The sequence below is a fragment of the Hylaeus volcanicus genome, chromosome 4, assembly GCF_026283585.1.
Source record: "Hylaeus volcanicus isolate JK05 chromosome 4, UHH_iyHylVolc1.0_haploid, whole genome shotgun sequence".
In the NCBI taxonomy this organism is placed as follows: Eukaryota; Metazoa; Arthropoda; class Insecta; order Hymenoptera; family Colletidae; genus Hylaeus; species Hylaeus volcanicus.
In genome coordinates, this window is record NC_071979.1 from 12,178,052 (window position 1) to 12,203,155 (window position 25,104).

Below are 25,104 nucleotides of genomic sequence, written 5' to 3' on the forward strand. Positions count from 1 at the left end.
TATGTAAAAATAGAGACTGTCAAATTATGTCCAGTTCCTTATTACTTACGTATAAATCGCACACTGTTTACGTACAGACCCAACATTTTTTCATCCCAATATCCTTGATAGCGCTGCTCAATAGTTTTGATATCTTGGTGAAATTTTTCTTATTCTTATTCTTATTATAAGAAAGTTGTCGAAGATTTACTGATAAATTATATAAAAATGGGTATGGAATATATATTGTTATTCTATTTGATTTGACAAAATGAAAAGATTTGTACATTTAATTTCTATTTTAATTTCAACAGACATAAATATGTCGCTCAGAATTCATTTTTTACATTCTCGCTTGGATTTTTTCCCGAAGAATCCTGGCGATGTAAGTGACGAACACGGTGAAAGGTTTCGCCAAGATCAAGGATATTGGGATGAAAGAATGTTGAGAGACTACATTTGCTTCCTCATCAGAGAAACGAACCCGAAGATGAACAGAAGACAAAGCAAAGGTCAAAATTATTTCTAATCGAAATTAATTAAATAAACGTTTCCTATATAAATAGGAGAAAATACAAAAACAGAGTAAAATTGGAATTTTTTCTGATCGAAATGAATTAAATAAACGTTTCTTGTATAAATAGGAGAAAAATACAAAAACAGAGTAAAATTGGAATTTTTGTATCTTAAATCAATTGTTCCTAACTCCGGTATTTATCCATAGATTTTCTTCAACAAAAGCTTGTGTTCTTCGTAAAAGAGCTATCTATACATAAACAATAAGAAACTCGACATAATTTGACAATCTCTATTTTTGCATGCCGATGGAAGAAATTTTTGGTGTTCTATTTTAGCCGAAAAAATTGAAATTTTATATATATTGGCCCGTAACTATTAAACCGATTGGAAAACAATGTGAAAAGCAATTGTTGGAAATTCGATTACCTTTAATATGGCACCTTGTACGACTCAATCGGATGTTTCTAACTCGAGATATGGCCTAAAATGTGAAAGTATCTCAGAAGAAAATCGAAAAAAATTCATATAAAAAAAACCTATCCATAGAAAAATTTTTCATTGCGATTTTAGAGTTTAATAGGCCAAAATACATAAGGAAAAAATTGTGGCATTGAATGTACATTTTGGCTGTAAACTAGTGATTATTTTCCATTTTCAAAATAAAAATCAGAAGAAATTTATAAATCAAGTCGGAAGAAAAGCGTTACTTGATTTATAAATTTCGAGATCTTAAATTGAGAATGTATTTTCATCGAAGTAAAACATAGCCTATGTTATTCGGGGATAGTGTAGCTTTCTATGTATTACTGAAAAAATTTTTAAAATCGATTCAGTAGTTCCGGAAATTACTTCCTATTACTTTGTCTGGAAAGTCCATGCCGACTTTTGATAGGTGGTACACGTCTGTTTATATTGGAATGGTTGAAAACAATTAACATGGGTGCATCCCTTAAAAGGTGGAAAGGTCGTGGAACAAAATGGTACTTATATAATTCAATAAATATATATCAAAATTCAAATGTGCCTTTGAATTTTTCTTAAAAATTGACACGAACTTTCTGGACAACCCAATACATACAAGCAAACAAAAAAAAAAACTTTACCTCTTTATAGTATTAATTATAGCTATAGATTTGCTGTACGATCGTTTCCAAGAGTATGGTACACCTGAAGAGTATCGTAACATGTAATCGTTGAAACGTCGTCATGTTAATATGATAAAAAAATACTAGTTCGTTGGCGAGAGTCTAAGTGGTTGAATTGTGAGGCACGTTCGGAACGACAACAACATTAGTAGGAGGTGCGGAATGAATCGCCGCTCTGGATCGTCCGACACAATTCGATCAGAATGACCAGCTTCCGAGAACTGGTCGGCGCAGGGTGGTCTTCGGAGCCTCCCCGAAAGACGTAAAAAAGATATCGTCGAATGGCACGAGTGACCCAGTTCTGGCGCAAGCCAGGCAAGAAACTCGTACACAAAACACTCTATCGGTTCTAATTGACGCCGAATCGGAAACAGACGTTGAGCCTGGATCTGGATTGGTGGCTTTTCATGCTTAAACTGGTTACAATGGCGCCAAGAATGGTACCAGGGGGCGGGAGGTTCACCGAGTCGCTTGTGGCATCTCAATTTCCCATTGATGTTTTCGGGATTGGCCATTGACGCTGCGCTTCCCACCCGTCACCAGCGGATACCGTTGTGATTATGTCCTTTTGTGACGTCTGCCTGATGGAATTGGATAATGGACGATCTACAGATTACGCGGCTAAGTGGATCTAAACGGTTTGAATCCGTGCTTCGGAGTCCAATCCGACACGAGGAACCACCGTCACGTGGTCGTTCACGTTTTCTGTGCTCCCTGTTATACTTTTCGTGCCTTTTTTCTTTTTCGTTTCTTTCTGTCATCGTTAGCCTCGTTCGGTCGAGAAGAGGATTAAACCTAGGGGACAGTTCGCGAACGACCGCGTACCTACGCGGTCCTTTCGTTTCGCAAGAGGAAATCTTTCGTATACGGCCCACGGTATCAAGGTCAAACAACGGTGATAACTCGGATCAAAGTAGTCTTAGACGACGACAATTCGGGATTCTTAGAATAGCTACGGTCAGATCGTTTCCTACCGTATGCAAGTACGGACCTATTGATTAAGAATCGCGAAGTACGTCGGAGTGCAGCAACGGTGATTCCCGAATCATAGAATGAAACGATACCGTGTAGTTCGTCTGTTGATTCTCGAATAATATCAGTGCCTTGGTAAAACTCAGTCGTATTTAAAAATATAAAATAAATAGAGTGAACAAACCGGGATACTCGATGGGTTTGAATTTTTATTGCAATGCATCAGTTCTTAAATCATGATCCAAATTCGTACCGTTTAATTGGATAGCTTTTATTGATTCTCGAGTAATATCAGTTTCTTGGTAAAACTCAATCGTATCTAAAAAAAAAAAATAATAGGGTAAAAAACAGAGATATTCAGTGGGTTAGAATTTTGATTGCAATGTGTCAGTTAATAAATCATGATGCGAATTCGTACCGTTTAATTGGATAGTTTTTGTTGATTCTCAAACAATATTAGTGTCTTAGTAAAACTCAGTCGTATATAACTTCTTTAGGAGCGATTTTTTTTTGTTATTATCAAATTTTTGTTCTTTTTATTATTGACAGTAATTGTATTGATAAAAAACTAAACGTTCATATATGTGGCCAATTGCGCAAAATAAAAATAAAAATAAAAAACAGAGTAAAAAGATTGGGATATTCCATGGATTCAACTTTTCATTGCAGTGTACCATTTAACAGATACGAATTCTTAGCGTTTAATTGGATAGTCCTTAAATCAAAACATTCGACTCATAGGCATACGTTATATTTAATTGAATTCTTTGTAACGCCCTTAGTTATCGAAATTTATTTTAATAATCGCATCGACTTACTCTGCAGGAAAACTATGAGGTGGATAGCATCAATTGCGGGACTTTTCCTTATTCTGGCACTGCCACAGAATACCGAAGCTTTCCCTCGTGTATGTGATAAATTTCTATACCGATTTTAACACGATTAGATACATCTCTCCCTCAATTTACACGAAAGATCGGAAAACCGTATAAATCGAACAAAAACGAACACGCACTCTCGTGTGCTCTCTCGAAATGTGTGACTGACAATGAGGGAAAATTAAAAGTTGCAAGGTTGTTCTTAATAAATAAATGATACGTTTACCTTAGAAAGGCACCGAATTAATTTTTACGCGTGATACGTAGACATGTTGTAATATTATAAAAACCAAAATGGGAAAGATGTATAATAATTGAAGTATGAGAAATAGCAGAAATAAAATGATTGCTCGTGAAACGGTGTTTTGTTTATTAGTCGCAATGGAAGCGAACTATAGGCCCACCCCGTCTACTCTTCTACAATCTGCGTGAAGGCACGTTACTGAAGACCCCGACTAGCTATCACCTGGAACTTGAACCTTTTATCGGAGACAACAAATACAATGGTCGTGTCAAGGTAAACGTCACTTGGATGGATACGAGCAACGTAATTGCTTTACACGTTCAACCGGACCTTACAATCACAGATTGCAATGTTAGAATCGTAGAACCGTCGCTAGAGGAGAGGTAAGTTACCAACGTCACCGAATATCTGGAAAATTAGATCGAAATAAGAATAAACTTTTCCATATACTTTCATTTCTACATAACTATTACTTTTCAATGTTACTTTCAACATTCAAAACCTCTCTGAGATTTTCCCCTAACTCGTACTACTTCTCTTTATACCAAAGTGTAGGCCACTTAATTTGCAGATTGGTGTATATTAACTGTAATTATTATTAAACGATATTGAAGTCTCTATCACTCGGAGAAGATAGCAAGGAAAGCTTTTACAACCCAGTTGAATTTTTACTCGGAATGTATTAGAAGGACCAGAAAGTAATGTCGTTTCTGTGAATGTCAATGCTTGTTTATCATTTATCAGCTCATTGTATACCAATTGATTTTTATCGATCAGATATTGAAAATTTGCACAGTATATAGCAGGTCACACAGTATAGAATGGTCGTTGATAACGAGGGCGATTACATAATTGATTAAAAATAAATCTTGTTGTACATTTGTTTGAAATTAATGTAAAAGAAACGACATTACTTTCTGCCCCCCTCCCCACCCCCTAATAGATTATAAGGAGGGTCTATAAATAAAGATTTTAATATAAATAAAAAAAATATATAAAATTACGTGTATATACACTGCCGCTGAAAAGTATGTGAACACTTCCTGAATTGGAATAAGTATCTAAATAAAGTTACGAGTCTATTAACGAAGATCACTTATGTTTGTATATTCAATTTGTGGTGCATTAGAGAATAAATTATATTTAATGTCTCATCAGTGATAAGAAAAAAGCAATTCAATTTTCTTTTCATTATTCTAAGTTCTTTAATGTGAAGACCACGAATCTGATGTCGGTTTTGAGGTAAAGAATTTCTATGGCTGTAAACCTTTAAAAATACGGTCGTAATCACAACTCGAAAACATTCGATTACAATCGTATTCGTATTTGCGATTACGATTTTGCCCATCACTGCTATAAACTCAACAAACAAAACAATCTTCTTAACGAAGCCTCGGACAACATTTTCGCTAAGCAAAAAATTGTTTCGAATCACCCCCTGAATCATCCCTTTCAAGGATCTTCAACATTTTTGGAACATCTTGTATATTCCATTGATTTAGTACGAAGCACTTTTACAATTGAACTGAATTTCACCTACCTGTTCCAGAAACGATCAGTGGTCAAGGATAAAGGAAACACTTCTTTAATTCAATGCAAAATGTAAATTTTGCTGCACTGATTGAATCTGTAGAAACTATTCCGAAGAAGTATTCATTAAACCCCATGAATTGTTACATTATTGTTAAAAAAAAAAGGGAGAATATCTGTAGATCTGTAGAAGTAGTTCCGAAGAAATATTCATTAAAACCGATGAATTGTTACATTATTGTTAAAAAAAAGGGAGAAGGGCTTGCCTCTGATGGACGTACGCGTCACGCATGTCGAACCGCCTGACTCAAGGGAACCTTTCTTCGTCTTCCACCTCGAGCGGATGTTGGAGGCAGGCAGCAGTTGCGAAGTGTCTATGAGTTTTACTGGTAGCCTCGCCACCAATGAAACAACTGGTTTCTTCAAACGCGAATACGTTAACTTCAACGGGGAGAAACAGTAATTACAATTAAAATGCTTTCACCACCACATCTGGCGAAAATGTAACATCTTCTACATTGTTGTTTTTTCTTCAGTCCCATCGTGGCTATGAATCTCAAGGACAGCCATGTTCGGAGGGTGTTTCCGTGTATGGACGAGCCTTTTTACAAAGCAACCTTCAAGCTAAGCGTCCTGCGCCCGAAGAATATGACAGCACTTTCGAGCACCCCTCTAGAAAAAAGTACCGAGGCGTAAGTAACGCGTAATGTTCGTTTCGTTTAAATTTAGGAAACAGTTCTTCGCATTGATTTTCTAATTTTTTTATTTTCTTAGTCTCTTATTGGCTATTTATTATTACATTCATTACCAAGAAAGGCATTATGTAGACATGTTCCCATCGTATAAGTAGTAAAAAGTGATTGTCGGAACAATCCTTTTTGTTTCTAGCCTCACTATGTTACTATAACTAATAACAAAATATCTTGTATCTTGTATTTATTTAATGTGATTAACTATACAGGCCTCAGAAAATAGAGATTATCACCATTAAACGACAGAATTTTTGTGGCCGTTGAATAATAAATAATTTACTTCAGAGGCCATTTCATCACATTTCTCAACTTATTGTTTTATGAAGTTAATCGATTTGTTGCAATGAACGATCGAGTTATTATTTTTCGAAATGAAAATCCTTTCTGTGTTTTTACAAAGCAAAATTACCTTATTACTTTTTGTACAGTAACGGGATGCCAGACTTGATCTGGGATCACTTTGAAAAGACACCGCAACTGTCGACTTATCAGTTGGGTTTATTGGTATCCGATTTCGTGAGTATCTCGCCCACAAAAGAAATGAACGAAATGAACGGAAGAAAACTCGAGATTAAGGTGTGGGGCCCGAAGGAAAATTTGGAAGCCTTGAAGGACGTGCCTGACAAAGTTGTCAAAATTATGAATTATTTACAAGAATACTTCAACAACTCGATCATCTCACCGAAACTCGACTTGGTGGCCGTCCCATCGTACGGCTCCGCTAGATCCGACAGTTGGGGTTTGATGCTATTCGAGTATGTATATTTTTTATTACTTTTCTTAACTATACGTACTGAGTTGTTCAGAAAGTTCGTGCAAATTTTTAAGAAAAATTCAAAGGCACGTTTCAATTTTAACATACATATATTTATTGAATTACATAAGTATCATTTTATCCCACCTTTTAAGGGATATATACAGTGGGTGTAGAATGTATTTGTACACCAATCAATTTACAAAAAATAAGATATACATTTATTAAATTACATAAGTATTATTAAAGAACATATATTTATTGTATTACATAAGTGTCATTTTATCCCACCTTTTAAGGGATGTATACAGTGGGTATAGAATGTATTCGTACACCGATCAATTTCCCAAAAAACTTTTCTGTGAAATTGTAGTTTCTTAACTTTATTTTTTATAATCAATGATATTTTACATGTTCTCGGAAATCTCTAAGATAGATACAGTCCAAACAATATTTACTAATTACTATAATTTGTAAAATTAAGAAAAAAAATGCGAAAAGTGGGTAAAAGTATAGAAGCAGTAAGTATTTGTAGGATTCTTATGACGAACTATTTACAGTAGAGTTTGTAACGTAAACACATTAGTTTATTGCTCTGTACCAATTAGAAAAGCTCAAATTTCCATAAAAAGGCTTAAAAAATGCTCTAATAAAGGAATGAAAGAAGATCCCACGTCGAATAACTAATAATTTAGTTAATTTAATGCCTAGTAGAGTTTTATATTATATACTTGTATTATGTACTTATAAATTAATGTAAATTTCTTTTTTTTAATGAAGTTTTAAAAATTAAACAATTGTGCGAATACTTATTGCCTCAATATTTCTATCGATTGATTGTTTTCTTCTTGTTAATTTTGCAATTTACATAAATAGCTATTTTTTTTGTACTCTATCTACACGACATTGTGGAGAACTGTCCCCCTAATCGTGTCCCCCAGTTGTATATTCTGACCTGTACCACCTATCAAGAATCGACATGGACTTTCCGGACAACCCAATATGTACCATGCAACAAAATCGTACAAATAGTTATCTACAAATTAAAAGAAAAATTGTCCCGATGCAATGAAAATTGACAGAATTATGCACGTTTGAAGAATGGCAAAATTTTTTTTGGATAATTTTGTTGCGTAGTGTATTTATTACAATCAAGTGCATTACTGGTTAAGAAAACAACGATAATTGCGTAGTTTAAAGACCACCCTACCAATTTCAATGATTCCAACCCCTAGGTATTTTTCGATGCAAATAACCAGAAATTATCTGTAGAAAAAAATATTTCCCCGTTTCGTTTTGCAATTTTTTATTTGATAAATAATCGAATATCGTAATGTTACAATAAAGAAAATTTAGTTTTCATAAAGAGTAATACGACACTGTCGCGAAAATGTCAAAAAGTGTATCAATTGATGAAATTCAATTGGGCATAAAGGCAATGTTACTTTAAAAACTGTTAAAATTCAATTTTATCGCAGGGATAGCGAATTAAGCAGACCTTCCCTATGGAACACAGCCTACGAACTGATTTATCAGTGGATCGGTCAATACACCACTACGTCCATGTGGAGAGATAACCGTGTTAAAAAAGCACTCAACTCGTTCTTAGCTTCGATGACGACGGTTGATGTACGTAATGTGACTCGTCGAAATAAAAAAAAAACATTCTCGAAAGTTGATGAAAAATAAAGGAACTTGTTACAGATCAACCCAGACGAAATGGAAGGAAAGTGGCCGATGACAATGTTGTATTCTCTTTATTACGAATTTGGAAAAACTATGCCTTTCTCGAGAGTTGCGGGAATTCGAAACGAAGCTACATCGGCAAAAAGTACGTTACGATTAAATAATCCAATAGAATTTTGCTTTATTATATATCATTGTCCGTGTACTCGAAAATATAAACATGTACTGTGATTTGTTTGCAAAATATATACAAAAATATTACCCAAATTTAAAAACAAACAGATACAGTTTGTCTTTCTGTACTTTTAAACAATGTTTCCATAGATTATCGTATAATTTTATTACTTGAGGTGCTAGACCAGTGTTTCTCAACTTTTTTTGTGCTATGCCCTACCTAAGATTTTCTAAAATACTTATGCGGCCGGTCCCCCCCCCCATAATATACAGGGTAATCCCACGCAATTGTTTCAAGTCATAGCTTCGTTATTATTGCATTTACGAAAAAATGCCAAAAGAGAAAGATAAATGGTTCGAAGAACACTACATCGGTAGGCCTTTAAATTTTCTTTTAGATGCAGCAGTGTATATGCAATTAACAATTGCACCATTTCTTGAAATAGAAATGCATATTTCTTTTAACACAGATCAATTCTTCTGTTCATTCTACGTAAAAAATAATTAGGGTACCATGGCAAAAAATTATTGGATTTCGAGATATTTTCAAAAAATGTCTTTATTGAAGAAGAATTTAAAAAAAAATTTAAGGGCCTACCGATGTAGTGCTCTTCGAACCATTTATCTTTCTCCTTTGGCATTTTTTCGTAAATGCAATAAGAACGGAGTTATGGCGAAACAATTGGGTGGACCACCCTGTATACATAATTCTGAATATTTAAAAATGGAAATGTTCAATAAAGAAACTTAAATGATAGGTTTTAAGAGGAAATCACTAGGATATTACTGAGCAAACACAGCGAGTAAATTTCCAAATTGCCCGTCTGTGAGGCTTGGGCTTCACGTTGGGAAACACTGAGCTAGACAATCTATTTCTAATTCAAGAAAAAGGAATATTCATTCATCATATCGTTATTTTCCGGATCTTCGTGAAATTATTGGCTGTGCCAATCAATGTCTGACTCATTGTAACTAATTCGGAAAGATACTTTTAATTGTACAACGTCTAATTATATAATTCGTTCTCCTTGCAGTGGAACTGGTATTGCGGATGTTCAACTACACTCTCGGCAAGGAACTGTTCCAAGAGGGCGTTAGAAATTTCCTTGGACATGAACCGAAAGAGTAGTAATTGCTTCCGTTAGTTAGCCGGGAAGCAGACGAAAAATGCGAGTGCAAATGCAAATCCAAAGGAAGAAATCATAGCATATTTCCACGAACGAGCTAGAGACCATATCGTAGGAGTCTCTACGAAAAATTAGCCACCAAGATTAGGCAAGATCGTACAAGCATGATCTGCAAGTGCAAAGAAGAAAAAAATGTTATATGAAGTTTGTTTATAGACGCTTTGTTACGATATTGTAGGAAGGAAAGTATTGAATGTAGCCTGAATACAGTGATGGGCAAAATCGTAATCGCAAATACGAATACGATTGTAATCGCATCTTTCCGAGTTGCGATTACGAATACGATTACAATAGTAATCGTAATAGCATCTTTTCGAGTTGTGATTACGAATACGACCGTATTCTTAGAGATTTTCAGCCATAGAAATTTGTTACCTAAAAACCGACCTCAGATTCGTGTTCCTCACATTAAAAAACTTAGAAAACCATGCTTTCGTCAAAATAAAAAATTTTTAAAAAGTTACCCTATCTAGACTTTGCTCTGTGGACATGAATTTTAATAGAAAATTTTTAATTTTTGATTTCGACGAATGTATGGTTTTCTAAGTTTTTTGGGGTGAGGAACACGTATTTAAAGTCGGTTTTGAGGTAAAGAATTTCTATGGCTGTAAACCTTGAAAATACGGTCGTAATCGTATTCGTAATCACAACTCGGAAAGATGCTATTACGATTACGATTTTGCTCATCACTGTATCGTATTCGTAATCACAACTCGAAAGCATTCGATTACAATCGTATTCGTATTTGCGATTACGATTTTGCCCATCACTGCCTGAATAGGTGTAGAACAGCAGATTTAAAGCTGAATAATACGTAACGTTGATTGTGTTTACTTTGCCTGTACTTACGAGACATTTCTTAACGTACGAGGATCATTGAGAATTTTTAAACCATCATTTCAAAATGACCACCTTCTGCATTGATACAAACTTGACAACGATGTAACATGGAATGTATTACATTATAAATTTCCAGAGGATCTTGCTGTATGTCAGCAACTGAATTTGTAACTCGTTGGGTTAATTCTTCACGTGTACTTACTGCTTATATGTACACCTTCTGTTTTAGCGTTCTCCATAAGTAGAAGTCGAGAAGTTTTAGCGTTCCCCATAACAAGAAGTCACATTCAATATTTGCTTATAATATCGTAACAAAGCGTTTATAAACAAACTTCGTCTAACATTTTTGTCTTGTTTTCACTTGTAGATCATGCTCTTGTAATCTTGGCGGAAAAGTGGGAAACACCGTGCACAGAAAATATATGATGTAAAAGTCTCCACGAAAAACAAGGCACGGAGATTCGAATCCACGATCCTCGGATCCATAGTCGACCGCTTTACTTACATGACCAATCCCGCACCCTATAATTCGTGTTCTTGTTTGACTCGTTATTCTTGAGTATGGGGGGCGCGATACTACAATATATTTCTTTTAACAGCTTTCTCTACTTTCACAGTCAACGTCGTAATAAGAAAATATGTCTATCGCCACCGTATAAAATTAGAAATTATGTCGAGAGTTAATTTTTCGCTCCCTCGCTGTTCATTTTTAAACTGAACGCCTGCGACTTCTTTGAAATTGTGCTTTCTAAAATCGTTGAAAAACATTGCTTCCCGGCTATTCGTCTTTTGCGATCGATCCCGATCCGATTTAATGTACCTGTTGAATGCGTTGTTTCAGAAATCCACGGCTGGACTTTGCGGATGACTTCTACAGCATATTAAACGACGTCGCGAATAAAACGGACAATTTACCAGCGGGAATGACGATCGACAGCATCGCGGGACCATGGATCAATCGAGATAGAGTGCCTTTGGTCACGGCCATTCGCGATTATGAAACTAAAACGATTATACTTAACCAGGTACGTGTACCTGCATTCGTAATCTTATCGAACAAAAGCGGTTTCCCCCCAGGGTCGTAAAAACCGAAACAATGACGTGATTTTCCCACGGATAAAGCCCCGTCTTGGAGGAAACACTGTGCAGAATTTATTCGTGAGCTGTTCGAATCAAGCTCCTTCTGCATAGTCTCGGATGGAATAGTAGATCAGTAGTTTTGGAAAATTTTCAAATGCGCACAATTATATTAAACATTCTATAAAATCCAACAGGATCGAGTGCGCGTCGTGTTATCTGGCATCTGGCCGACATAACGTTATCAATTGATCATCCAAACAACAAAACTACAGCGATTTGTCCTCGATCCACTAATGAAATAATTAATCATTCAAACCGTGAAATTACTGTAATATGTTTGTGTCGAATTAATTCATCCTAGCTATTCGTTCAAATATTCTCAAACTTTATTTTTATATCTTACGACATTCGGTACATTTGCACATTTTCGTACTTTATAAAAATTGCATATTTTCTACGTGCATGTGAACACACATCGTTGCATTCTTCTATAAAAGAAAAGAAATCTTTTTCGATGAAACCTAAAGCTACATGTAAGTGTGAACTAAACCGGACGGATGTGCAATTTCTCAAACGGGCAGGATAATTGAATGAAAAGATGTCTGCCCTTGAAGATAGAAAAAAAATACCGGCTATCTTTAGAAAACCTATTGCAGTCATTTTTAATTAAGTATACTGCAATCGAAATAAAAATTCCACGAGTGATATAACCTTGATTGTGAGTCAAATTTACATATCGTCGTCCGTACAGCTTTGAAGAGATTACTTTAACCAGTATCCAAATTCCTGAGATTGCGTTATTCGAATATCGTTAAAGAAACGATCAAATAAATAAATATTTACATTAAATACATAATTAACGATAGTGTCAACTTTCTATTGATCTTCATCTATCGTCTAATTGTTTTTTTATTAATGTAATTAACCATAATATGTACGTACATGGTGTGTACGTACGGAGCTGCATACTTACTTAATGTATTACATTATTAATGAACACGTTTATAGAAAGTCTATCTCAGAGAAGCTCCGCCAGCCTCCACTGCTAGAGTTTCCTATCAGTGGGACATACCAATAGTCATGATGTCGCAAGACAAATTAGAATTTCACAAGCCGTGTCCTTTATGGTTGACAAAGGCAGATGAACCGAAAAATTTCACTATCCCGGACATCGCCGACGAAAACAATTTTATCATCGTGAATCCTGAGGAAATAGGTACGTAGAAACGAAGAAATTTATAATTAAACGTTTTATGTCTTCGTTTGAAAAAGTTATTAAATGTATATTTATAAAATACAAACAAGAAATACAGCAATCACGAAATCGTTCGAACTGCTGCAATTAATATAATATTTCAATGAAAATGTATATACAGGGTGTTCAGGCTATTACTAGCCAACGTTTTTCTTGTAAATGGTACACATGACAAAAAAAATGAAAGAGGAAAAATTTATACTGTTTTTTGTGTGCAATGTAACCAGGTATATAGATCTTTCGTATTTGTACTACTTTCTGAGAATTGAAGGTGGCCTTCAGTGTTTCAAATGGAATGGTATATTTCTTGTACAAAAATATGATAGAGTATCGAATTCTAAATAATAAAGTATCGACCTTTATTAGTCCTGAACCTAATCGGTAACGAGTAATTTCACTTTATTACTTGAAAATGTTCTTAACGTAATATCAGATGGAGATTCAAACAAGTGTACTACGAATTCTTCGTAAATTTTTTTAAAATATCAACTTATAGAGGATGATGAGACAAAACTTTTTCATATTTACAATTTATTTATAGCACGCTTAGTTTCGATAATAAAAATTGAAAAGTTAAAAGTTCGTTGGAAAAATTGAATTTTAGGAAAAAAGTCTGTATAAGTTTTCAATTTTTATCTATGAAACTAAACGTCGTATAAGTGAACCATAAATATAAAAAAGTTTCGTTTTGTCATTCTCTATAAGGTGATATTTTTTTTAAATTCGATAGTTCGACTGTTGTTTTATTCTTCTTTAAGACAACAGCAACAAGATCAGACCATTAAGAGATCTCAAGAAAAGGGTCTTTTAAGTTTTTAATATTTGTTTTTGTAACTAAGCGTCCTTTGAACAAATTGTAAATATAAAAAAGTTCCGTCTTCTCATTCCCTATAAGCTTATATTTGTTTAAAATTCACAACTCTACGCCTCTCAGAATTTCCAGGAAAAATCGTCCTGCGGTCAAAGAGATAATAATGATTAAGAATACGTATCGAAGTTTTACATATAAAACTTGTATCAAATTTGATGACGCGTATATAGTATTTGTAAAAGACAAATCATACATCCTCAAATAAGATCGCAAATACGATCGTAAATCGAGATAAATAATTTTGCAGGAATATTCCCGGTGAACTACGATTCTTGCAATTGGGAAATGCTATCGCAATTTTTGCAAGGTCCCAATCGTGAAAAGATTCCCGTTCTAACGAGAGCGAAACTCTTGCACGACTCGTGGAATTTAGCGTACGCTGGAGAGCTCTGCTTTGAAATCGCATTGGACATGACACTCTTCTTGAAAAAGGAAAGGAGCCACGTGGTTTGGGAACCCATGTTCATGATGATCGATCATATTGGAAGACGTATCGAGGGATCCGATGTTTATCCTAAATTTGAGGTAAACTTAACGCTTACTTCCTCCAACGTGTCTCGTTTACTAAGTCATGCCGTAAATTTGTTTGCAATTATATTGGGTTACCGTGAAACAATGAGAGAAAATTATTGCCATTTTTAATTAATACAAATCGTTTGAAGCAGAAGGCACCCGTGCTAAAAATGTTTACAAATTTCACAAACATACAGTACTTGACAAACGATACACCGAAAAGTTTGAATTTTTGTCGAAATAAAATTTAAATTTACATTTTTATTATTTAATTTCGAGTTCTACGACGTCGTGGCGAATTTTCTTCGATTACGATTGACGAGAAACCAATATGTATCTCACTATTACTGCTTCAGGCGTATATTCGCAGCTTACTAGAGCCTTTATCTGCGGAACTTGAAGAAACCATGCAACCTACCGAACCATCTTGGAAAACTCACATGCGTGGTTTAACTAAAAACTTCCTCTGTCGTGCTGGTTACGAACCATGCGTTGCCGAAGCAAGAAATCGATACAAGAAATGGCTAACCGACGAGGATCCGGATAAAGGAAATCCGTTCGTATTTTCCCTATTCGATTTTTGTCTTTATTTTAACATCGATAAACTCCGTAAATACAATCGATCAGAATATTATCGTTGTTTAGTTTCAAATATTTCAAATATTTTCTTCTCTGTGACAGGATTAACATTTCAGTATTTACAGAATTTTTAATTTTTTCTATGACAAATACTCCGCCAAAAATTGAATATAAAATTAGACAAAATATCCATACCTATAGGTTTAACAATGCATTAATTTAGTGTTAGCGAAAGCCAACATACACGATAGTTCTCTCGAATTTTAATTCAAATTCTCTTGAAATTCTTTTGAATTTTTTGTCAGGATAAAAATCCAGACTTCCATCAATGGTCGTTTTATGACGAGTCTCCAAACGTTGGTTGGCCACGATATGTTACGAACGTCACAGTCCGTTAAATAGAATTCTTATATTAATAGAATTATATTTTTTGATTTTCTAGAGTAGCCAATGAAGTTCTTTGTCCGGTGTTCAAATGGGGTACCGACGCAGAGTGGGAATTTGGACTTCAGCGTGTAATAAACTTTCCACAGAATAGTCCAGAGAGGAAACAAAATGAACGCACGTATCTATTAAAATCCCTAGCTGGTTGTCCTCAAAATACCAATAAAATTGAAAGGTACCGAGTTTTTCTACATTATACAATATTTTCTTTGTTTTTCCATTTTTATTCAACATAGAGCACATTTGTTTTTTACATACCTACAAACAACAACTTATAAATTAGAAAATATCTATGTTTATCACTTACAAGAATTCGTATGTAGGTACAAGAAGAATCGATATTTTTAATAATTTTATGAAAGAATTTACGATTTAAAAGAGATGTTATTCCATTTTTATTCAACATAGAGCACATTTATTTTTTACATACCTACAAACAACAGTTTATAAATTCCAAACTTTCTATGTTTGTCAATTACAAAAGTTCATATGTATCATACATAAATCGACGAAAAAAACATGATAAATTATACATATATTGAAGTATCCTAAAGTATTCGTAATATTTGGGAATAAAATAGAACAGACTATTGGATATCATTATTTTTTAAACCAAACATATCCTCGAATAACGACGCTTAATCTACAATACATAAACGAAACTTTTATATAAATATTACTTACGCGTTAACCAACGCGTAATACGATCTTCTAACTGTACCCGATGAATATTATTAATGTTAATAATAACACCGCAGATTGTTGAACGTGACGATATTGGACCAAAATGGGAACTTTACGGACTCTGACATTCAGTTGATCTTCACTATGTTAACCGGTGGGACGGCTGGGTACACGACTCTCTTCAATTTCTTGAACGACCATTGGGACACTGTAAAAGAGAGATTTAAGACCAAGAAGCATCTCTGGGATGGCATAATAAATTCGGCAACGTCCTCGTTCAACACTCAAGAAGGTTTAGACATGGTTAACGATTTGTACATGGACCGCAACGAGGAATTCGACACGGCCAAGCATATTATTCAAGACGCTCTCATAATCATCAAGGAAGAAACAAAATGGAGCGAAAAGAATCTTCCGGTGATCGATGATTGGCTCACTAAAAATTTGCCGGAAGAAGAATTACTAAAAATTTGCTCAAAGAATAAGCTAAATCCTGGAACAAATCCACCACCACCGCAATGATTTTTATTGTAAGATAAAAAAGAATCGTTCGATTTAATTTGGAAAATGGATACAAAACACAAACAACGTAGATAGACAAAATAATTTACAAATTTCCGAAGCGTTTTTTTTTTAAGTTATATTCCGTAATGAGTTTCCAATGGTTGGGGTTTTAGGTACACGAATAATTTTCAGTTTATTGTCATTACTGTTATTAATAAATAGATCTACTAGATGAAAATACACTGTAATTGAAATTACGAAAATGTACAAAGCTCTTCGGATATCGTTAAAGTTTGATTATAATATGGATTTATAGTCTACATTTTGTTTATTTATCATAGACACAGAACTTTTGCAAATCTGTAACTGCTGCAAAATATTTATACAATATTTGAGTCCATAGAAAAAGTAATATAGTTGCGTTAATTGCGAATGATAAAAGTCTAATAAGTTTTTCTAATGTTACAGATTCTGTTTCAATTTTTATTTGTTGTTTATACCAGCTTAATTGTTGTCGAAATGATTAGAATATTCAGAGTAATGTAATAAATCTAAGATTACAAATAGTCGAGTTATTTTATTTTTAACCCCTATAAACATTTCTAATATTTCTAATAGAAACTTATTAAAGACAAAGTGTTAAATCGTTTTGGCTTTAAGGGGGTAGTCTGGTCCAGCTAATGTATTTTTCTAATGCATATAATTTCCAGATATAATTAGTTTTTGGCATTGAAACTTTTTTTACATATAAAGGGACGTTGAAAAAAGAAAATTTGACAGTGTAGATTTAATTTGAATGTGTACATGTATAGATAACTAGTCACAAAACATCTGATAGGTAAAATCAGAAAATTTTTTTCTTTAGTAGGTACGTAAAATGCGTATGAATCTCAATTTGCAAAAAAAAATTGTTAATTGGAGAAATGGCGGCAAAAAACATGAAAATGAACGATACATGTTGGCCGTTATTTTGCAATAACTTTATGCTATAATAATAATTCATTAAGAGTCGAAGTTCATACGCATATAAACTTAATTACCTTCAATTTAAGCATTGAATCAAGTGAATCGGATAAAAATTTGATGAGCTATGGGTCCCACCGTTTTCACCGAATCCTTTCCTTGCGACTACTATATCTATGTATATGTATATGTATATGTATATGTATACATTCAAATTAAATCTACACTGTCAAATTTTCTTCTTTCAACGTCCCTTTACATATAAAACAAGTTTCAATAACAAAAATTAATTATACCTGGAAATTATATGCATTAGAAAAATACATTAGCTGGACCAGACTCCCCCCTTAATATAGAATATTAATTAAACTTATAAGAAATTGCGTAGAATACAATATTCATTTATGTTCTTTATATATTGTTATAGTTGCATTTTCAAACGGAAATGCATATTTTTTGTTGCGTAGATTGAATCATTTCGTTATTCTGCGAAAAAAAAGTATTAGGGTAAAGTGGTAAAAAAATCATTAGTTAGTTATAAGACCGCAATTTCCAACAATAACAAAAGATCACTATAATTATGTAATGAAAACAGTTAAAAAGCGTTCTATAAAATGCGTAAAAAGTAATGGAGAAGCGTTTGAGTATTTCTTCATTACAGATAATTGTTTAAAGTATCTGGAAACTAATCATTTTGTTAACACTTTATCCTAATACTTTCCGATGTCAGTGTATACTACAGTCTGTACTGGTCTATACTAATAGTTTGGTGATCACATTGTATTTTTATAGAGACGAAACTCAGTCATTTTTTTAGGCCCGATTCATGATTCTTAATGCGGATGCGTCTTCTTAGAAGCATCACCGTGAACCATCGTGAACATAGTTACCTGGGCCGGCATTGGGGGGGAGGGGGGGCAACCGTCCGGGGCGCCAAATTTTTGGGGGCGTCGCAGTTCGGTGTCCCTAATATACGAATATACCGATATACAGGATATCCCAAAAATGTTGTAACACCTTGAAAGGGGTGGTTCGGGTGGAGATTTGAAACAACTTTTTCCTTAGCGAAAATGTTGTCTGAGACTTCGTTGAGGAGATATTAACCGAAAACACTGACCATTCAGAGCGCGCGTATACCGTTGGAGCGCCTGCGGTAGCGTATGAGCGCGGCCGCCTATCGCGTAGCCTACGTTCAACCGGCATACTCGCGCTCTGATTGGTCGGGGTTTTCGTTTAATATCTCCTTAACAAAGCCTCGGACATTTTCGCTAAGAAAAAAGTTGTTTCAAATCACCTCCCGAACCACCCCTTTCAATGACCTCTAACATTTTTGGGACACCCTGTATATACCCCTGAAGGGGCGCCACGATAATCTTGCCTTGGGCGCCAATATTGCTAAAATCGGCCCTGATAGCTACCATACCTTGGCAATATTAATTGTAACGTGTGGTTAAATTAGAAACGAGATTCAAACACGAACTTGGCCATTCCACCATAAATTTCCATTAATCTATACTAAACAATACATCTATTACGTCACGGTTCACGTATATTGCAAAGTGCGTTTCGATTTTCAATTGGTGGATTAAAGTCACCAATGTCTTCCAACCAATCACAAGTCACTGTGCCTCTGTGACGCGCTGACGCGTTTTGACTTGACTAGTGTAGTAGAAGTGTACAACATCGGAAGAACGTACTTCTAAGCCAAGGTAGAGCATCTATATTGCGATATGAGATGGCTAATTTTTGAGTTTCGTTTACGTCCTGTTTTTGTACATTTTAACGCTTTAATAGGCAAATGTTGTATAAAATCATCGATCTTACGAACCGACACTCGCGGTGGTGTTTGATGAAACTCAATAGAAAATGTATAAGCGCGCGACATCATTATTCGTCGTCGAACAGAACTAATCGCACACATTTAACCAAAGGTTTCAGTGCTTTTTTTAAAACCACACTTGACAGAAGAAGATCAACGTTTTAATCGTATTTTGGTATGTATTTTTTCGAGTACCATTAAACTAATAGCTAAAGTGGACTGTGCGATTCATCCATTTCATTAATTGTTCAGTTTATTTTGCTGGAGTAATAATTTCCCAAATTTCAATTTACAGGCATAATGGTTGAGGACTCTAAAACTTGTGTCCTGCAATGGGCTGGTCATGCAGGATATGTTACAGAGAAATTTAGTGAACTGTTCGCACGTCAAGCATTTGTTGATGTTACACTCGTCTGTGAAGAACAAAAACTTCGTGTTCACAAAATGGTTTTAGCATCGAATAGTACATATTTTGAGGTATGTTTAGCAAACATATTTATGATTCTACAAATACAGAGCATCAAAATTTGCCATTTTTACATATATATAAACATCTAGAGGATGTTATGTAATGCTGTATTATCCATTTTAATTTCAAATTATACATTCTACATTTAATATTCAAGCGTTATTTAGTTTCCATATAATTATTTCACTTTATTAGTTGAACAACTTCAACAAAATTTGTATCTTGAAACTTTTATGAAGATAAAATTGATAAAACAAATGTAACCTATTACTTTAGATTATAGATAGTTTTATAAAATTGAAAATATTGATTTTGTTATCTTATGTACTAAATATGTTATGCCTATTCGTTGAATTATAAGTACATACATTTTTTTTTTTTGTAACTTTTTCCTCAAAGATTTTTTTGTATCAACAAAATTAGGAAATTATTGCTATGTAACAGATTAGCTACTCCACCCTGTATAAATTAATATTTCATTCTTTGAAGAAGTATGTAGAATTAGTATAATTATTTTACTCCGTGTTCTTTTCATGATAATAGTATGATATGATGTTTATTTTTAAAAGCTGTTTAATCAAGAAAATACTATCTTTTCGTGTTATGTTTGTAGCTTCAAAGTTCTAGAAACAAACTTTCTCTTTTTTTATTCTATTGTTAATTTATATATTCGTGAATGTATATAGAATTAATTTATAATAAACTTATAATTAAGATGTAATACGTACTAAATCAATTTTGTAATTAAAAGATACTGAATACTTATGAGAGAACAATTTTACAGGGATTATGTAAAATTCATATAAAGTAAAGAAAGCCTTATATATTGGAATTTCCTTATTTATTTACAAACATTTGAAGATACCATGTTTGTTGGGCATACTTTTCACAGCTTATGAAGAACACCTATTCCATAGAAAGGTATTAGAGAACTAATTTGTATGAACTCAAAGTAATAAAGTAGATACACAGAAGTGTAAATAATTTTCTTCAGGGTGCGTGTAATATTTTTATTCATCCATAATAGTAAAATAACAGGTGTAAATATAGTGAAGGACAAATGCATGAATGAATTTATGCAAGTTCCCACTTATGAAACTTTCCTTTTTAACAATGCAATATTGTTATATTACATAACTATTATTATTAAAAATTCATTTATGAAGATTTTGTTACAACATATTACTATAAAATATTTAATGCTATTACAAGTGATCTTTACTATCACTACATGTGTGCAACGAATCTAAGAAGTAATTTAGAACAAAATTAGAACTTAAAAGAATCATCCATTCATTTTCATGTGAATCTTTAAGCAGAGCAAACCTGTATCTATTAATACATTTTGTTTGCTTAATTTTTTGATGTAACAGGAAATTCTACAGCATGATTTGGGTCGAGAACCAATTATATTTCTGAAAGATCTAAGCTTTGAAATCTTGAAGGCCATGGTCGAATTTATGTACTGTGGAGAAACTGTAATTCCTCGTCAGTTATTATCATCTCTATTAGCTGCCACGAAAACATATAAGGTGAGTATTTCAAATAATGTGATATAATCATTCAAGATGTAAAATATGTAGTGATGAGGAACAGTTACATCAAAATTTTGAAAATATGTGTTACTAATCTTTTACTACATATTACATTGAATAACTGGATATACATATCCATATTTGTAACAGATTAATTTCTGTGAATGTTTGTTATAAGTACATATTTGTATTTAGTCTACCCATTTATTAATAATAATATTATTATTCTATGTATATACAGGTTAAGGAATTGACAACTATAGTTAATGCCATGATGACTTCCAATATAATAAATATCGATGGCAATACAAATACCGACAAAAGGATTACAGAATCAAAGGTTAGAAAGAATAAATATAATAAAGATTACATTCATGTAAAATGTGATGAACTTGACAAAGATGAGTGCTTTTTACTTTGTAATGAAAACAGTAGTAATGTGGAATTGAGTGAAAATAAATTTTTTGAAAGTAATATTATCATTGATACTCCAGAACAAGAAATGGAGCATATGTTATACGAAGACTCGCAAGATCTAGATACTAATGTAGGACAAAAGGACACACCATTTTCAGTACCAAGTTCTGTAAAATCGATAGAAAATCATAACTTAACTCCATCGAAAAATTATGAAATAAAAGAAGCGTCGAACAGGTGCTCCGAAAGTAGTATAAGTCGTGGTGTAATGTGTACAAATGATGCATTAAAACCTATTTTATATGAACAATGCTGTGATCTTTCGGATATCGACGAATGTGAAGAAGGTTCAATGTCTCTATCGCAAACTTGCATTCAGCAAATTGAAAAAGATTTTGCACAATATAACTTCGAAGGTATTGATGTTCCTAATAAAGTAGGAAAATGCATTAAAGTTTACACTCATAAGAGACGTAAATCAATAGATGAAATAAAAACTAAACTTACAGATGTAAATAATGTAATACAAAGTCCACCATCTACCGACTGTATAGATTTATTAGATGAACCGTCCGCTAATGATATACCAGTTACACTTTTAACCTCGTTAGATATGGAAAGTGCTGAATATATTATAAGTTTAAGTACTGAAAATATTCAATCTATAGTGGGCGTTAAATTAAATGAACAACACACATTAAATGAATCGAAGGAACTCGACCACATTATTGAATTCGATAACCAGAAAGATAATATAAATAAAAAAGAATTAAATCTAGAAAATTCTGAACATTCAGATTGTATAAAACCAATATTACGAAGAAGTTCGCGATTAAATCATCAGGAGATAGAGGAAACTATAAATAACAATGAAACTGTTAGAGAATATCATGGAAGAGAAAAACAATTAAAAAAATCGAATGGTTCGAATAAAGTGGTGTTATGTGCCAAACGTAAACGTAAAATAAAAGACACTGACCATAAAGTTCCAGAGCAAAGTATTAATAATATAACACAAGCCAATAAAAAAACATTTAATAATTCTCGTAAAAATACCGCAAAACTAATTGTAAAAAGAAATAATAAACCTACCTGTACAATATCTAGCAAAGAAAAAGATGAACAAACTACAAAAATAATGAATACAATAAAATGTGACATATTGGAAACAACAGAGATCGACTCTATTTTTACATTGCCTAAATTAAATACATTGGAGCATATAAATCGATCATTATGGGGAGATATGTCAGATTTTCCAGAAGATTTTGAAAATAGGATGGATTTATTGGAATACACGTCAAATACTGAAATTCCATTTGCAGTCGGCTTGTTGCCTCTACGTACTGCTCTGGAAAAAATGCAAGCAACACCAGATTATCAACCTCGCAAAACACGTTCATCGGTAGCCCCGATAAAGCAGGATGGTTGGGGTCTTAAAAGGAAGAGTTGCACTTATCCAGAGAAAGTTACTGTTTCTAAAAAGCAGAATGGTGTTATTAGTGATGCAAAAGAAAATGCAAACACTGTTTGCCATATTCAAATTAGAACGGCGCCATCGCAAGATGTACGAAATCGTAAAAAATATTTTACGCCAGATGTTGGTACACTAGAAGCATCGACTATTATTAATAAACAATGACAAATATTAGATTTTGTACAAAGATAGTTAGATTAATGACCAAAGCGTTTGGCGTTAAAGAGATACAAATGAACGTGTAATGAATTTTGTGTATTATATAGAAGTGCATATTTTGAATACAAAAGTATTTGTATATGAAAGGTAGCCGTAAATGAACTTATACAGTTCCTTGACTTCCAAAAGAAATCAAGATATATTTTTTTATTTCTTGGGCCATAATTTCCATTCGCATTAAATACATCCATACGTGTATTAAATACTATTTTAAATAGAAATAAATTTCTTAATTGGAAAGAGAATACTTATGTAAGATAGTATAAAATGATAATACTCTTATGTTTGTTACAATTGTATATCTAAAATTTAAAATTATTTCAATAATATCTAGTATTTTAATATTTTATAAAGTTATAAAATCGTTAAGTAAATTAATCATAAATTAAAAATAACAATTTTTGTAATGTAAATATTTTTTTATGCACAGGTGTTATTTGAATATTTGATGTACGTATGGATAAAAATCAACATGCATGTAGATACGCATGTTGTGTGTGTATATGTATATATGTACATGTACACAGTGATTTATTTCGTTTGCAGAACAGGTCCTTTTTTTATTTACAAATAATGTGTATAATTACTTGAGATTTTTAAATTTCTGTTATCGTTTTTAGTAAAAATGTAATTCATTTTTTAAACTATACATGAGAAATTGTAAATGTGTCATTTATAACGATGTAGATACCTCAATATTTCGCGGGTTGTTACTGGATAACATTAAGAATTATATATTTTATATGATTTATTTATCATTTGTATTAATATTGTATTCTTTACTATCTTTCTTTTAAGAGATAACTTTATGGCAGCAATGAAATTGTAACCCAGTGTAATAGTTTGTATTCTAACAGCAGCGACTGTGGAACTATTAAATTTACAGGGATTTTTATAGATAATCAAATCTAAGCAAATGAAATTTGTTCTATATATTCAATTGTAATATTTTTAAGAATATACAGTTGCTGATCAATGTAATATCAGTGGATTGTTTATTATGATAATATTCAAATATTTTCTACATAAATTTATGTATACATATATATTGATAAATATACATATGTTATATTATTTTCTTCCGTAATAAATGTGTTTAGTATACTTCCACAGTTTCTAGAATTTCTGTCAACATTTTGATCTTATACCTCTTTGTTTAATCAATTTATTATCGTTCTATGTATAACATAATTTTACGAAATTATAAAGAAATGCATAATTATATCAAACTATGCAGTTATGTATCCTACTTTCGTCACATTTTACGTTAATTACATAGAACATATCGTCTAAGTAAATACAAGTAATTGTAACCTATTCCGAGGTATATGATATATTCAATATGCTCTTGACACTGTGCAGAGGACAAAGACCGACTAAAGAAAAACAGCCATGTTTATTTATAACTAGTAATTTGATTGGCCGTATAATGTACACTACGGCATGTATACATACAATCGATATGAGTAAATTACAATTCTCATTAACGTAATCCTCTAATTTTTGTTCAATCGAAGGAAGTTAGTGAAGCGCAAAACGGCAATAAATTTAACTACATGTTACATTTACGAGTTCAAAATATAGTAATAATCACGGATGTTTCTCAAATGTACTT

At 33.0% G+C, this 25,104-nt stretch overlaps 2 protein-coding genes across 9 annotated transcripts; both read left to right on the plus strand.

The window, feature by feature from the left end:
• Positions 1 to 2,225: 2,225 nt before the first annotated feature.
• Positions 2,226 to 17,156, plus strand: LOC128874999 (aminopeptidase N-like). Of its 6 annotated transcripts, none has more exons than XM_054120265.1 (15): positions 2,226 to 2,626; positions 3,441 to 3,522; positions 3,870 to 4,120; positions 5,520 to 5,726; positions 5,804 to 5,959; positions 6,448 to 6,774; positions 8,252 to 8,402; positions 8,478 to 8,604; positions 9,668 to 9,758; positions 11,502 to 11,685; positions 12,749 to 12,956; positions 14,114 to 14,391; positions 14,736 to 14,935; positions 15,401 to 15,577; positions 16,161 to 17,156. In XM_054120265.1, exons 1-15 carry the CDS (start codon positions 2,241 to 2,243, stop codon positions 16,606 to 16,608), a joined length of 3,273 nt encoding a protein of 1,090 aa, XP_053976240.1. In that variant the 5' UTR covers positions 2,226 to 2,240; the 3' UTR covers positions 16,609 to 17,156. The 6 variants fall into 6 exon arrangements, with proteins under 6 accessions (XP_053976240.1, XP_053976241.1, XP_053976244.1 ...); XM_054120266.1 differs by having other exon boundaries at positions 2,389 to 2,527; XM_054120269.1 differs by having other exon boundaries at positions 2,398 to 2,538.
• Positions 17,157 to 19,225: 2,069 nt separating this feature from the next.
• LOC128875575 (uncharacterized) lies at positions 19,226 to 24,594 on the plus strand. 3 transcript variants are annotated; one of them, XM_054121264.1, is made up of 4 exons: positions 19,226 to 19,547; positions 19,668 to 19,849; positions 21,215 to 21,373; positions 21,618 to 24,594. In XM_054121264.1, the coding sequence occupies exons 2-4, from the start codon at positions 19,673 to 19,675 to the stop codon at positions 23,433 to 23,435; spliced, it is 2,154 nt and encodes a 717-aa protein (XP_053977239.1). In that variant the 5' UTR covers positions 19,226 to 19,547; positions 19,668 to 19,672; the 3' UTR covers positions 23,436 to 24,594. The 3 variants fall into 3 exon arrangements, with proteins under 3 accessions (XP_053977239.1, XP_053977241.1, XP_053977240.1); XM_054121266.1 differs by lacking the exon at positions 19,226 to 19,547 and adding an exon at positions 20,626 to 20,836 and having other exon boundaries at positions 19,708 to 19,849; XM_054121265.1 differs by lacking the exon at positions 19,226 to 19,547 and adding an exon at positions 20,626 to 20,762 and having other exon boundaries at positions 19,708 to 19,849.
• The last annotated feature ends 510 nt before the right edge of the window (positions 24,595 to 25,104 follow it).

Excerpts from the sequence above, each read along its gene's own strand:
- LOC128874999 (XM_054120265.1), top strand. The coding sequence starts at position 2,241 with ATGGACGATCTACAGATTACGCGGCTAAGTGGATCTAAACGGTTTGAA. Across the intron at positions 5,960-6,447 it reads CTAGAAAAAAGTACCGAGGC|TAACGGGATGCCAGACTTGA; the intron begins GTAAGTAACGCG and ends CTTTTTGTACAG. Across the intron at positions 15,578-16,160 it reads AATACCAATAAAATTGAAAG|ATTGTTGAACGTGACGATAT; the intron begins GTACCGAGTTTT and ends ATAACACCGCAG.
- LOC128875575 (XM_054121264.1), top strand. The coding sequence starts at position 19,673 with ATGGTTGAGGACTCTAAAACTTGTGTCCTGCAATGGGCTGGTCATGCA. Across the intron at positions 19,850-21,214 it reads CGAATAGTACATATTTTGAG|GAAATTCTACAGCATGATTT; the intron begins GTATGTTTAGCA and ends TTGATGTAACAG. Across the intron at positions 21,374-21,617 it reads CTGCCACGAAAACATATAAG|GTTAAGGAATTGACAACTAT; the intron begins GTGAGTATTTCA and ends ATGTATATACAG.